Source organism: Eptesicus fuscus, chromosome 23 (genome assembly GCF_027574615.1).
Source record: "Eptesicus fuscus isolate TK198812 chromosome 23, DD_ASM_mEF_20220401, whole genome shotgun sequence".
Classification (NCBI taxonomy): Eukaryota; Metazoa; Chordata; class Mammalia; order Chiroptera; family Vespertilionidae; genus Eptesicus; species Eptesicus fuscus.
Genome location: NC_072495.1, coordinates 5,303,431 through 5,319,862, shown reverse-complemented (window position 1 = coordinate 5,319,862; position 16,432 = coordinate 5,303,431). Strand labels below are relative to the sequence as shown.

The 16,432-nt window shown below is 34.5% G+C and overlaps 1 protein-coding gene across 1 annotated transcript in view; it reads right to left on the bottom strand.

Moving 5' to 3' along the window:
- The window catches only part of TAOK3 (TAO kinase 3), a 141,921-nt gene that overhangs the window by 60,563 nt on the left and 64,926 nt on the right, over positions 1-16,432 (bottom strand). Inside the window, exons 3-9 of the mRNA XM_054712483.1 lie at positions 14,358-14,566; positions 13,403-13,474; positions 12,502-12,603; positions 9,034-9,079; positions 8,066-8,162; positions 5,212-5,325; positions 3,989-4,080 (exon numbers count right to left, since the gene is read on the bottom strand). Coding sequence (XP_054568458.1) covers positions 3,989-4,080; positions 5,212-5,325; positions 8,066-8,162; positions 9,034-9,079; positions 12,502-12,603; positions 13,403-13,474; positions 14,358-14,477 — 643 coding nt within the window. The 5' untranslated portion in view covers positions 14,478-14,566. The remainder of the gene's footprint in view (positions 1-3,988; positions 4,081-5,211; positions 5,326-8,065; positions 8,163-9,033; positions 9,080-12,501; positions 12,604-13,402; positions 13,475-14,357; positions 14,567-16,432) is intronic.

The following is a 16,432-nucleotide window of genomic DNA, read 5'->3' as shown; positions in this document are numbered from 1 at the left end:
TGGATGTTTCATCTGTGTTTTATGAGATTAATGTTCAGGAAGATCAATTCAATTGAAACCTTTGGACACTGCTCCATTTGGCAAAGTTCATGCTAAATTGTAGCACCTAGACTGAGCTTTATTCTAATAAGAAAGATCATGCCCGGCTGGTGTGGCTCAGTGGATTAAGTGCCCTACGTACCAAGAGGTGACTGGTTTGATTCCCAGTCAGGGCATATGCCTGGGTTGTGGGCTTGATACCCAGTTCGGGGCATGCAGGAGGAGCTGATCAATGTTTCTCTCTCATTGATGTTTCTATCTCTCCCTCTCCCTTCTTCTCTCTCTAAAATAAATAAAAACGTATTTTAAAAAAAAGTAAGATCATGAAAAGGCAACAGATTTCTGATGAACAAATGTGATTTACAACCATGATAATAATTGATACCATTTACTGAGTTCCTATTATATGTCAGGCACTCACTTCAGGTATGTTACATATGTTTTCATAATTCTCACAATAATGCAAGATAAGCATTATTATTCAAATTTCCCAAATGAAGAAACAGAGGGGTCAGTTAGCTTAAAGAATGAAACTAAGTCATGCAGTAAGTGGCAAAATTGGGATTTCAACCCAGTCTTTAAGACTTCAAGGCCTGTGTTCTTTCCACTACGCCTCAGTGCCTCTTCAGTAACTTTGCATTTTATAATGGACTAGAGGCCTGGTGCACGAAATTCGTGCATGGCAGGGGGGCGGTCCCTCAGCCCGGCCTGCACCCTCTCGAATCTGGTACATCCCTCTCGCAATCCGCTGGCTCCTGCTTACCTGCCTGCTGGCCTGATCCCCCTAACTGCTCTTCCCTGTGGCCTGATCCACCTAACTGCTCTCCCCTGCCGGCCTGATCCCCCTAACCACCTCTGCCTCAGCCCTGCCACCATGGCTTTGTCCGGAAGGATGTCCGGAAGGTTGTCCAGAAGATGTCTGGTCTAATTAGCATATTACCCTTTTATTAGTATAGATAGCTCTAGTATTTTAAAATGAAAAAAAAATTATAAGTAGAAGCTTTATAAGACTAAGTAGCTTAACACAATAGTCATCACAACATTCATTTATGAACAGACAAACAATGAGTGGCTAAGGTGGAAAAAAATTTTAAGCAAAGAAATTACATAACATTTGTGTTTTCATGCTTTTTTCACTTCTGGGGAATTTATTTCTGAACACAGTCAGTTCCATGTCAATGCTGATGGACCATTTGCCAGATTCTACCATGATCACTGCTAGTGAACTAAGTGTCTGTAGTTTAAACAGAAGAACATCAAATTAACTTCTCTTGAAATAATCTTAAAAAATAATGTATCTGGTGACTGGACAATTTCAATGTCCAAAAGTTTTTTAAGGATTCATGCATTTAAATAGTTCTTTCAGTGGAAGATGGTATGGATTTTGGTACAGTGATTCTTCCATCCAAATTCTATTTCTTCAAAACTGTCTTGGCTAGTTTTAGCCCTATTAATTTTAGGACTACCTTGTCAAGTTCTACATAGTATTGCTAGAACTTCATCATATGTTCTTTATAACATATGCACATATTTCTGAGTGCCACCAAAAATCAGTCTGAATAAATTGGAGGAATTTCTTTTGCAGTGAAAGGGAGAAGAATACAATATTACAACCTAAAAAGAAAACTACCACCTCAATATCCATTAATAGACAATCAGTTAAATAAATTATAGTATATACATATAAAGCAGCAATTTTCAACTATTTTAATCTCATGGCACACACAAACTAAGTATTAAAATTTAGTGGCACACCAAAAAATATATTTATTGCAGATCTAAAAATAAAGTATATTTTGATTCATTCACACCAGATGGCTATTACTGTGTTGGCTGTTATCATTTTCTTATTTGACAATCTAAGAGAAAAGAGGTCAGTGGCCCTGACTGGTGTTGCACATTTTAAAAATTCTTGTGGCACATTGGTTGAAAATCGCTGATATAAAGGAATAACCGTATGCCATTAAAAAATGAAAAGGATGTCTAAGTTACTAATATGAAACAGATCTCCAAGATATTACAAAGTAAAAAATCAAAGTACAGAATCACTTTTATGTTAACTTGGGTGCGAAAAGGAATATTATAAGTATACATTCAAACTTGTTTGTATACTCATAAAGGAAGTCTAAGAGGATATACAAGAAATTAATAACAGTGGTTCCCTATATGTGTTGGCAGAGGTAGGGTAGAATTGGGCTGATAGTACCAGGGGAAAGTTCTTTTACTGCATGTCTTTTTACTTTTTATAATATTTGATTTATAAATCATGCTAATGTTACTTAGTGAAAAAAAAGTAAATATTCTAACTTTTATCCTTGAATTGTTTCATTTTTCATTAACATATCTTTAATGTAAAAAAAAAAAGACAAATTGTATATATTTACCATATATTTTTTTGTTGGAAGGAGTCAATGAAGCAATTGGAAATGAATACAAAGTATCCCAAATCATCTTTATGGAGAGGAGAAACATTGTAAGGAAAGACAAAACCTTAGCCTGAGAACAAACTGGGTCTCTGAAATTCTTATAGGATCAATTTGGATACCAGAATAGAGAAAATAAAACAAAAAATTACAATCTAAATTTTAAAAATCAGAGAAAATATTTTTTAAAACTGATTTTTAAAATATTAAACATTTTTTATTTAAAATGTATACAAATAGCCCTAGCAGGTTTGGCTCAGTGGATAGAGCATTGGCCTACAGACTGAAGGGTCCTGGGTTCGATTCCTGTCAAGGGCACATGCCCGGGTTGTGGGCTCGATCCCCAGGAGGGGGCATGCAAGAGGCAGCCGATCAATGATTCTCTCTCATCATTGATGTTTCTATCTCTCCCTCTCCCTTCCTCTCTGAAATCAATAAAAAATATATTTAAAAAATAAAATAAAATGTATACAAATATCTAGATAAAGGCAATGTTGTGCTGGAGCCAACTCACACTGGCTTTAGAAGGTCAAGTGTGCATATCTTTCCCCAACTCCACATTTAGTGATTCAACTGGTAACTTGAAATTGGCTCTAGTGGGATTATTTACACCATGGAAATTGGCAAATGCTACAAATTAGATATTTTCATATCCCCCCTCCCTCCAAGAGTCACTGGTTAAATTTACCAGTATACAACTGAAAAAAGGTAACTTTAAGATATATTAAAATTCAAAGCATACAACCAGAGATTACTTGGTATTTTAATTAATTTTAGATAACTGCAACTATTTGAGGAACAACTTTAAAGCTGGCAGTTATCACCCTAGCTGGTTTGGCTCAGTGGATAAAGCATCGACCTGCGGACTGAAGGGTCCCAGGTTTGATTCAGGTCAAGGGTACATGCCCAAATTGCAGGCTCAATCCACATGGGAGGGCATGCAGAAGGCAGTCGATCAATGATTCTCTCCTCTCTCATTATTGATGTTTCTCTCTTTCTCTCCTTCTCCATTCCTCTCTGAAATCAATAAAAATATATATATAAAAAATAAGCTGGCAGTATCTCCAAAAATGAAGTTTTCTCTAAGGTTGCTCTCTTTATGGGTTGGGTCAAATACTAGTATAGTTTTTAGAGTCAGATCTTTGGTAAGCCTACTTTTACTTTTGCAAATGTCCCTTAAACAAGTTGTAATGTAAATTAAGTAACAAATATTACATGAAGAAAAGACATATATTACCACTTATAGTATGGAGAATGGCTATTTTTCAAATAGTAATACTTATCACGGATTCCCACATTGGTAACTGCCATATCTGCTCAAACTTTTACTTAAATTAATAACTTGAAAATATACCAGAGAGAAAGCAATCTTCCCCCCCAAGAACATGGGGGGAAATATAATGCATTCACACTGCCTGGCACACGTATACTAATAACACATTGAACAATGACTGGATGAATGAATTAACAATCATAATAAGGAGTGAGTCTCAAAAAAAATACAATGAAAGCAAGTCTTTACTCACCCAATTCAATACAGGTGATCCCAAGTGACCAAATGTCAACTTTCCCATCATACTGTCCTTCGTCCATAGCTAAGATCACCTCTGGAGCCATCCTGCCAAAAATAATGTTGTAAATTAAAAACTAAATTTACTTAACAAAGTGATTCAATGAAATAACTGTTTTGAGGGTGTTCTAAAACTTTATCTCATAAAGATATTACTTCCTCACACTAATCATTTGGAAAAAACACTATTCAAAATGTAAATAATATACTTAGTGATTTACATGAAATAATTCATTATTTTCAATAAACTCTGGTTCCACTATTTCCTTTAAGTTTGATTTTCAGTAAGTTACTTAACCTTTCTGTATATTATTTTCTTCACTGTAAAATGGAGAGAATTCTAATAGCTACCTCAGAGATTAACAAAGGATTAATATGTATGAAACAGTTAAACAAATAAATTACTTTAAGCAACATGAAAAATATTCCAAAGATATTGCAACTTAAAACCAACCAACCAACCAACCAAACAAACAAACTGCTATAAATGTTACTTTGTCCATAATAGACTTTCATTAGGAGGACAGGGGTCATATCAGATTAATATGCTTTGTTCTTTAGTAATGTATGTAAGTAGTTGCTTAGCAAATGCTATTCCATGATGTTGAAAAAAAATTTTAAATAGCTAATTTTTTTGATAGATAAGCAATTTTCCAGGAATATAAGTCATTCTCTAAGGTACAATAAAATTCCAATGCATCTGTGAAAGGAAGGAAAGGAATCTTGAATAGAATGGGATAAAACTAAGTCAGAATGATAAGCTAGGTAAAGTATCAGAGAATTCAGCAAACAGAAGAACCTGGATTTCTTTCACTGAAAGGCAGTATTTATGCTCACTGGCTAGAGGAGGTTAAAGAAGCTACCCTCCTTGCCTAGAGACTCTGCCTCAAGAGAAAAGTTGAAAAGAAACTTTAAATGAAATCTAAAACCTGAGCTTGGACAGTGTTGATAATCCTGCTCAGTTTACACACAGTGACATCAACCTTATTTGAACAAGTTAAAATAACCAGAAATTTTATACTAAGTCAGAGTGTTTCTTTTTGCTAATGAGTTTTCTATCTTTCTGTAATAAAATCTCATCTTAAGAGACATGGTGAGACACTGTCAAAATAGCAAAGCAAAACCTTGTTCGTGGTTGCATTTTTTAAAAACTATGTCATGTTCTCTAATTCTACATACCAGTAAGGTGTGCCCACAAAGGAGTTGGCAGGAGAAGCCATTGAAGCAGATCCAAAATCAGCTAGTTTCACCTGACCTGGCTCTGTTAGAAGAATATTTCCTGCTTTAATATCCCTGTAGGAAAAAAATAAGAAGGTTAGAAAATTACTTTTCAATTTTGATTATGGAATAAGGTCAGAGCATGCAATTAATAAGACAAAAAGTTTATTTTAAAAAACCTTGCTCAGATAGCTAAAAGGGGACTAAGTAATTACTGCATGTTGTAAGGGGGGCCCAGATTCCTGGGTGTACTTATAGGTAGGTCACAGTAATTACACTGAAAGGGCGAGCTTTCTTCAGAGGGAGGGAAGGCAATGAGAAAAAAGGCAGTTATGGCAGACAAGGAAACCTGTTCAATTGCTGCACTTACAAAACCATATTCTTAGATGCTAAATCCAGTCACCAACAGTATTCCTTGTGCTGGGAAAATTGGCACCATTTGTAACTGCCTTTTTTCCCCCTTTTCCAAATTACTTGACATTTTTTGAAGCCTAAACAAACCTTCAATGACTCTGTATTGACTACCTACCAATAAGCCTCCTCTACACACATACCTTTTCTTTCTTGCCTGTGACCCTTTCTCTCTGCCTTTAATTGTAACTGCAACTCTAAGGCAGTTGAGGGTACATGTTATATAGAAGGTGTTATTTTAAAAATAACACTGTACAGTAAAAAGAAGACCCTGAAAGATCAAAACAAACAAGGATTAGGGGTTAGGAAATTGCATTTATTGCATTACTGCAAAGAATTGCAAGTGGTTACTATTAAAGCTATTAGATATTTTATGCAGCAAAAAGATTTTAAAATATAATTTAAAAAATCATTTTCAGTATGATAATTTAGAATGATAAGATGTGGATGTATTCTTTATTCTCTTTTAAAAAGGTATGAGGTGTAATGAGTACTATGAACCAAGAATTGTAAGTTGATGGGCAGTGAAAAGATAAAGCAGAGAGAATGAGGTAAATTTATGTCAAATTGAAAATGATAAGGTTCAAATACTTCCAAAACAACGTTTCCAAAAATCTTCCTTGAAAATTCAGTTTCTTTCCTCATGATGACATTAGGAATTGGCAGAGAGAACTAAAAAAAAGCATTATTTATTTCTTACAACAACAACAAAAAATGTTTTCTCTATTATCTTCAATTACAACATTGACTAGCTAGCCTCTTAAATCAAAATAATAAAATGAGACATAGATAGCATTTATTATTAAATAAAGAGCATTCTTTAAAAGTCTTTTGTCCTTTCAACTTTTTTTACATATTAAAAAAGTTAAAGTATAATATAGAATTAACACATGAATGTGCAGATTAAGATAACAAAGGCATAAAAAACTGAACTGTGGCTTTAACAGGAACAAACAAAATCATAAACAAGTTGGCATTCCATAAGGACATCTTGGTACTAAAGATATATATATATATATATATATATATATATATATATATATATATATATACACACACATACATACACACACTGAAGGCCCGGTGCACAGATTCAAGTACCGGTGGGGTCCCTCAGCCTGGCCTGTGGGGATTGAGCCGAAACTGGCTCTCTGACATCCCCCATGGGGTCCTGGATTGCAAGAGGGCACAGGCCAGGCAGAGGGACCCCACCGGTGCACGATTGGGGTAGGGGAGGGACCGTGGGAGGGCTCCAGGGTGTGTCCAGCCCCCTTTGCCCAGTCCCGATCAGCTGAACCCCAGCAGCAAGCTAACCTACAGGTCTGAGTGTCTGCCCCATGGTGGTCAGTGCGCGTCACAGTAACTGGTTGAACGATCGAACAAACGGTGGACACTTAGCATATCAGGCTTTTATTATATAGGATTTTAATGTGTCAAATCCATAGAAATTATGGTTCAATTTATTTCATCAATATTTATTATACATAGTTATTCCTTATAAATTCACAGCAGAAATTTTGGTCTATCTTGAGAAAGTTCTGCTTTTTTAGTACCAGTATCTTGTGATGACTATTCTTATGTGATTAAAACAGAAAAGGGGAACCTATGACCTAACAGTTTCATTTCTTCCTAGCAAATGTCAGTGTTTTCTTTTGTTTTTGAGCCACCTCAGTTACTTTATACATAACTCACAGTCCACTACTTCTGCACCATTCATTGAAGTAACTGTACTAGAAGTTCTTTGCTGAGAAAGGAAAATATTAGAAACAACATCTTTGTTTAGAAGTTAGCAGTGGGAAATAGAGTGGGGTTGTGGTAGGAAAAAATATAAGGTAGAGGAAAGCCTTGGATTAGGAGCTAGGAAATTTGAGTTTTACTCTTTATCATATAAATGCTGTGAAACCATGGGCAAGTTATTTAAATCTTTATGAGTCTCAGTTTCTTCATCTGCCAAAATAAAGACAATAAAATACTATCCTAAGTATCTATATGAATCACAGAAATAGAAAACATTTTAAAGTGGTAAAACAGCATGTGTTTATATAAGATAGAGCTGTTATTTGCAACTGGAAGGGAGAAGAAACTGAGCTAGGAAATAAATATATTCAGGAAAGATTCATTTTCTTTTCTTCTTGACACAGTATCAAAAGATTGCTGAGCTCTTCTTCCCTGCAACATTCTGCCTGGAGAATAGTTGTAAGTCTTTGTGGATACATGGGAGAGACCAAGAGATAGGAACTAAATTCTGGCAACTTTACTCTTTATATCCAGAAGCAGTGGCAGTCTATTTGTTACCCATAAATCCTTAGGCGCCCTAAAAATAGGAGCATGCACTAATTTTCAAGGTTCGTTGAATAGATATTCCTATAGCTGAAATGAAAATGTAACTAGTCTCTAATCTTACCTATGAATCAAGGCATGAGAATGCAGGTAGGCTAGCCCCTGCAAGGCACCATGAGTAATGGCAGCGATCTCCACTTCCTGAAGTGGTTTCTTGTGAACTGAGGAAGGAAAAAACATTCAGGAGTACATGATCAGTTTCATGCCTCTTTTTATCTTATACAACTATACCAAACTGAATTACAGACTTTCTCCAATGACAAATTGGGAACACATTCATCTAAAGACACAAAATATATATTTTCTATAGAACAGCAATAAATAATCAGAGAATAGAAAACTGAAGTATAAAAACAAACAAACCCGTTCAAACAAAATAAAACAAAGCCTGATATTTATGGTAATGAATTATTAATTTATTTGTCAGTTGCAAGTCATTTGGCCAGGCCCAAATTTACTAGTTTCTTCTGACATTATAACCCTAGAGTGTTTTAGGTGGCATTATTCTCCTCTGCCCCGAAGCCATCTATCTCACTCTAACTACAGGTTTTCAAGATTTGTGAAAGCAGCTAATAAGCAATTTCTATTCAGAGATTAAGGATGATATTAGAAAGTTTTTTTAATGTAAATTTTTAACAGTCTCTGGTTATAACAGCAGCTGTGGAGAACTGGGTCAGTCAAGATATTTACAAGGGTTAAATATTAATATTTAATTTAATTCCACCTACCTCTCTTTCATACATAAACATAAATTTAATGTTTTTGGCTGCATATACTTCATCCCATTAGTAAACATTTTAGTAGTACCTGCCCAGGATGAACTATGAACTTAAAAAAAACAAAACAGTAGGAGGACTGCTAATCATTACTCAGATAGTTTTGGTGGCACTACAAAGTTTGCATAGCTTATGCACACAAGCCCTAAGTTTAAGTCTTCATCCATGTGGTTTGCCCAAATTGGACTTTAATTTAGGAGCAGATAACATTCTGGTCAAGGTAAAACAGAAAGGAGGGGACTGTTTTGATTCTTACCTTCTAACAAATCAGAGGCTGAGCCTAAGCAATACTCCATCACCAACTGTAAGAGATTAAAACAATAAATAACCAGAACAATGAACAAGAAACTGCTAAAACCAACCGACCAACCCAGAACCTAAGAATACTAGAAGAATAAATACCCTGGCCTACCTGACCCTGGATTCAATTTTGGTCAACTGGCACTAATTGGTTTTTATAATTTTTATCATTTGTTATTGTTATCTCCTGCTTGGAAATGGAATTAGTCTAAAACTCCAAGGGGACTGGGTATGGAAATACTGACTGGCAATGATCAAGTTGAGATCTCCAACTTATCTATTTACTACTACATTCTACATAATCTTGTTTCAAAAAGGGATTTAAGGTGGCTTGGGTTATACTCCAAATTAAATTTTATAACTTGGAAACTGGCAACCAAATACATGAGCCAGAAAAATCTATACTAGGAAATAGAAGTTAAATAAAATAAGCCAATAATAAGTAGTAAATTTCTTATTTTCACATTTAAAAAGTGTTAAACAGCTCTGGCCCAGTAGTTCAGTTCATTAGAGCATCATCCTGATTTGATCCTCTGTCAGGGCACATATAAGAATCAACCAATGGCCGAAACCGGTTTGGCTCAGTGGATAGAGCGTCGGCCTGCGGACTCAAGGGTCCCAGGTTCGATTCCGGTTAGGGGCATGTACCTTGGTTGCGGGCACATCCCCAGTAGGGGATGTGCAGGAGGCAGCTGATCGATGTTTCTCTCTCATCGATGTTTCTAACTCTCTATCCCTCTCTCTTCCTCTCTGTAAAAACTCAATAAAATATATTAAAAAAAAAAAAAAGAAGAAGCAACCAATGAATGTATAAATAAGTGGAACAACAAATCATTGTTGTGATCTCTCTTTCTCTTTCTCTATCTCCACCCCTAAAATAAATCAATAATTTTATTTAAAAGTGCTAAGCAAGAAAATATTAAGTATTTGCATCTATGGAAACAAGATCATTTACTTCCATCTTCATTTAAAAAGAGAAAAAGAAAATATTGTTTAGAACTCAACCTAAAGATGTAGCTTGTATCATTGCATTAGCTCAAATTCCCAAGATATGAGATATTTAAAGTAATTTGAAAATAATATTATTAAAATATTATTGATATTTGCAATCTTGGGAGGTCTTTTAAAAGCAAAAATGAGAAAACTTTCTTTATTTCCATCTTAGATTTTTTAGGTGTCCCAGACTACTGATTTGTGGCCAAGGTCAGAACTGTGAGTGCTCAGTGACCAGTCTCCACATACACACACAAGCATACATACTCATATAAATCATTTTGTTATTCTAAAAAATGCCATATGCTCATTATAAAATACTAATTTCCTTAATTACCTAGATATAACCAATATTAATATATTGATTCCTTTCATTTAAAAATTAGTACAAAACATATATTTATATTTCAAAATATTTATATTATCAAAATAACTTAGGAGAACATGAGGTAATATAATGTTATAATTCTATATTATATGTAATACTAGAGGCCCGATGCACGAAATTCGTGCAAGGGGCTCGGCCCCTGCCCGCTGCAACTTCATCCGGAAGGTTGCCCGGAAGGATGTCTGGTCTAATTAGCATATTACACTTTTATTAGTATAGATTACATATCAATCTATCATTTTTCTAAATTATTCCAGTAGCAATGCAATGTAAGGTACATAATACATATAGCGATATGTCATATACAATATACTGTATAATAATCAAGTTATATATCTCTATACCTAAATCATTAAATTATGCATAATATTAAATATATGAATATATAAATGTATTGCTAGAATAATGTAGAACAATATGAGGAACTTAAAAGTTTAAAGTTTAGAAATGTTATTATAGTTTTCAGCTTAACATTAAAAGTAAGCAGATTTAGCCTTAGCTTGTTTGGCTCAATGGATAGAGCATCAACCTTCGGACTGAAAGGTCCCAGGTTCGATTCCAGCCAAGGACACATGCCTGGGTTTCGGGCTCGATCCCCAGTAGGGGGCGTGCAAGAGGCAGCCAATCAATGATTCTCTCACATCACTGATGTTTCTATCTCTCTCTCCCTCTCCATTCCTCTCTGAAATCAATAAAATATAAAAAAAGTAAGCAGATTTATAAACATTAATTTTATTTCTTATTGTGAAATGAGAGTCCACATAAGTGATTATTTTAATGAAGAGTGGACTTTTATATGCATTTTTCAGCTATATTAAGGTATAATTGACAAATAAATTTTTTTCTTCAATGAATTTTAATGGAAACATTTCTAAATTGTACCCGTACTTTTCTAATTTCTTTCTTCTTTTTTTAAACAGGAGAAAAAAACAATTTAATACACAAGCACAGGAGAATCATATGATGCTCAAATCATAAAATGAGGCTCCATACTTTAGCTTTCCCAACTTCTTCCTTATGGTCAAATTAGACTGTGGCTGTTTGTAGGTATGTCTCCAGCAGCTCAGTTCCTAAAACTTCTCCTAACTAACCTATCAAATCTGTTGTAGACAGAGACCAGGTGACCAAGCTTATTAGCACTCTGTGTAATCTAAGAGTAAATAGACTTCAAATAAGAGCTCAGAGGATTTTTCTGAAGACCTGAACTCATGAGATTGAACACTCGATACTGTAACATTCATCCTGCCTGCTCAAAATCCCTTTTTTGACTCCTTCAAGACTGTTGGGATTGCCAGAGAACTGATTTCCAGATCATGAGAAATGCCTCTGATTAATTTCTCCTCAGATCAGAAACAATGGCTCTAGATATCATAAGAGTTACTTGATCAGAAATGTTTAAGTATACTGTTTGATAGTCTATATGGGAACAAAAATTCAATTCCCTAAGTGGAGATCATGTAAAGGAAAGGACATAGTCCTGGTAAGCACTCAATAAATGATAGTTAAATTGGACTTTAAGTTAGAATGTGCAGTCTGAATTAAGTACAAAGTATAACATTTTATGTACTGAACAGTGCCCAACACAAACACAATCATGCAAAAATACACTAAGAAGACAGAGTGGAACAATAGATTGTTTCATTTTAATTATTGCTTGGCCCTGTTTGGTAAAACTTAGGCATTACAATACCAAGCACAATTCTGAAATATGCAGGAATTGGAGTGGAGAATGAAAAATGTCAAAGATAAAAATTCTAGAATGAGAATAGAAGGCCCTGCCCTTTACTTTCATAAATAAATCATTATAAAATCATGTTAACTTTCACCATTTCTTCAATGAGTATTTATAGAATGCAATTTCCCATAGGCGAGATATCATTCTTACAGAATATATAGCATATGGCATATTCTAAAGCATTAACAAATGTTAAAGACTAATAACAAAAGTCAAATGGGACTGATAATTTTAGAGATCAAAGAAATAAGAGAAAAAATAGAAAAAATTAATAGAAAAAAATAAATAATAGAGGTCTTTTGACTTACCCAAGCAGTGTGCTCTTTCAAGTAACAACCTTTGTACTCAATGGTATTAGGGTGCTTCAACTGTCGTAAAAATTTGACTTCCTTAAGAATATCTTGCCATTTCTATTGAAGAAAACAAACATTATCATTCTAAAGCTTAAAATAGTATTTTATTATCAAGTACACATGCATCACGTTCTTTTTATTTTTTAAAGGAACAAAGTAAATGTTTAATAAACGAAGAAGCCATTTAATCTTATGTTACTTCTTTAAGTTTGAATACATGTAAATGTAAATCTAACATCAAATACATATTTAAATCTATTGTACTAACCCCGTAGTCGGCAAACTGCGGCTCACGAGCCACATGAGGCTCTTAGGCCCCTTGAGTGTGGCTCTTCCACAAAATACCACGGCCTGGGCGAGTCTATTTTGAAGAAGTGGCGTTAGAAGAAGCTTAAGTTAAAAAAATTTGGCTCTCAAAAGAAATTTCAATCGTTGTACTGTTGATATTTGGCTCTGTTGACTAATGAGTTTGCCGACCAGTGTAGTAACCCATCTATTCCACAAAACAGTTGACTGAGTTAGAATATTAGGAATGTTTAGTGTATGCTCCAAAAGGAGGGGGAAAAAGAATTGTATGGTTCGTGTGGTTCAGTGGTTGAGCATTGACCTATGAAGCAGGAGGTCACGGTTCAATTCCCAGTCAAGGCACATGCCTGGGTTGTGCCATCAATCCCCAATAGGGGGCATGCAGGAGGCAGCCAATCAATGATTTTCATCATTGATGTTTCTCTCTCTCTTCCTCTCTGAAATCAATAAAAATATATATTTTAAAAATGTTTAAAGAACTTTGTTTCTTCTGTCAATTTCATATTAACTTACTTATGTCAGTTTAGGTATTCAACTGTCTTTAACTTACCTCATGTGTCTGCTTCCCACTATAAGACATTTTCTTAACTGCCACCACTTCACTGGTGTGAGCATTTGTGGCCTGTGTTAAGATAGTGAAGAAAAGTAAAACGAAAAGAATGAATGATATTTCAGCCAGTTTAACTTAAATATTTGACTAGAGAATTTAAATAACATTCTCACACTTCATTATCACAATTTAAAGATAGTCCAACTTTTGATAGGTTAGGTAGACATTTCCATCCGACTTTAAAGAACAGTTTATCTTAATCCCTTTCTGTATACATGCAAAGATTACACTATAAAAAAATTAGGGTTTAATAAAATATATTCATTCAAACAGAAACAAGTCTTATTTCCAAAACTGGCTTCATCATATAGAACCTCCATCAATAGAGAACCAGTTAAATAAATATGGTACAGTTATATAATGAAATAACCATTAAAAGGTGGGATGAATCAAAAACTCTCACACAATTATTTAATTACAATTGTGATAAATGCAACAAAGTACAAGCACAGGGTGTTAGGAGATCATTTAAAAAGTCTGAAGTTAGTGCTGGAGGGCTGAACAGGATTTAACACTTAATCTTAAATCTGTAGGACAAACAAGAGTTAAAGAGGGACAGGGATGCAATGTGCAGCGCTTTCTAAGTAGGAGCATATATAAAGGCCCTAAGGCAGGAAAAAGTGTGGCATACAGTGGAAATGCATAGGGCTCAACTTCAAGCTTATAACTTTTTAATATTACCTTGACAGCCGTCAGTTGATATAGATACCATTGACTTGAATAACGCCTAGATTTCTGGGACTGGCTTTTCTGCAATGACTATTTGCCTCTACTGGAAATACCATTTAATTTGTAGAATAGACATTAAGCCAAGTATATTTTTCAAGTAATGGAATGTGTAGAAGTAAAACTTCCTTAATCTGATCTATCTAAATGATTCTTTTCCATTACTTACAAAATAAACTGCTCCAAAACTTCCATGTCCAATCTCATGCAAACCGATAAAAAGTTCTTCAGGATCATCTTTGTAGAACAGATCAGCAATCTCTGGGTCCTTTGGCACCCCTTTAGGCATGATGACCAGTACTTGCAAACGTTTTGCTTCCGATATCCCAATCAGCTTTATCTCTCATTGACAATTTTTTGGGGGTAAATTTTTAGTACCTGTAGAAAAATTAAGTTTGACATTACCTTATTTCTAACACATTTTGTTTGGTGGCAATACAAATTGATATTAAAAAGCATCGTGGTCTTATAACTCTGTAACAAAGACAAGTAACTCAAAAGAAAAATGGGCAAAAGATTTGAACAGACATTTCTCCAAAGATATGCAAGTGGCCATTAACACATGAAAAAACATTCCACATCATTAGTCATTAGAAAAGTAAAATTAAAACAAGAGATACCTTTTAATACCCACTAGGATGGGTATTATCAAAAAGTCAGATAATAAGTATTGGTAAGAATGTGGAAAAATTGGAACTCTCTAACACTGCTGGTGGGAGTGTAAAATAGTGCAGCCATTTTGGGAAACAGGCAGTTCATCAAAAACTTAAACACAAAGTTGCCATTTGACCCAGAAATCCTACTCCTAGGTATATAGCCAAGAGAAATGAAAACAAATGTCCACATAAAAATTTGTGCATAGATATTTATAGCAGCATTATTCATTATAGCCAGAAGATGGAAACAACCCAAATGTCCATTTGGTGAATGAGTAAAAAAATGTGGTCTAAAAAAATATGGTCTATCCATACAATGGAGTATTATTCAGCCATAAAAACAAATGATGTACTGATACATGCTCCAACATGGATGAACCCAATAAACATGCTAAATGAAAACAGCCATATATTGTATGATTTCATTTATAAAATACTTCTAGAATAAGTAAATCTATAGATACAAAATAGGTAACTGGTTGCCTAGGACTGGGGGAAAAGAGAGTTGGTGGGGATAACTAAAAAATATGGGCTTTCTTTAAAAGGGTGGTGAAAATGTCCTAAAATTAACTGTGGTAATGGTAGTACAACCTTTAATATACTAAAACCCATTGATTTGTATACTTTAAATGAATAAATTATATAATATAAAAATTATATCTCAATAAATATGCTTTTAAAAAGCATTTTGGTCTAATTAATACTTAAATAATAACAGCTAACATTAATTAGTCTTATTATGTGTCAGGCAACACTAAATACCATATATATTATCTCTGTTAAACCCCACAACAAATCATAATGTAAGACTTTATTATTTTGATATTATGGAACAAAAACTAAGACTAAGGTGAAACCACTTCCCCATGGCTAGGAAGCAAGTATTTAGTCTATAGTATGACATAGTGATCTATGTATTTCCAGCAAACGGTGATCCATAGTACTCAGCTTTATTCACAAAATATTCAAAAGTTTAAAATACATTTTGGTGATTAAAAAGATTTTAGTTCTGCCGAGACCGGTTTGGCTCAGTGGATAGAGCGTCGGCCTGCGGACTCAAGGGTCCCAGGTTCGATTCCGGTCAGGGGCATGTACCTTGGTTGCGGGCACATCCCCAGCAGGGGGTGTGCAGGAGGCAGCTGGTCGATGTTTCTCTCTCATCGATGTTTCTAGCTCTCTGTCCCTCTCTCTTCCTCTCTGTGAAAAATCAATAAAAAAAAAAAAAAAAAAAAGATTTTAGTTCTCATAAATTTAGTTCATAGATCTTTCTGTTTTTCCTAAAGGAAATCTTATAATATGTTTTGTTCCTCTTTGTGAACTTGGATTAGGCAAAGAAAAGCAAAATCCATAACAGAAAAAAATTGATAAATTAGACTTCATCAAGATTAAAAAACTTGACAAAATTAACAATCCAATTTTTTAAATGGGAAAAAATTAGAATAGACATTTCAATAAAATAATGAACAACATAAACTGATGAACAAAAACAGATTCAGAGACAGAGAAACATTGATCAGACCATCAAACCTCAGAGGGAAGGTAGGGGAGGGTGGGGATAAGGGGGAGAGATCAACCAAAAGGCTTATAT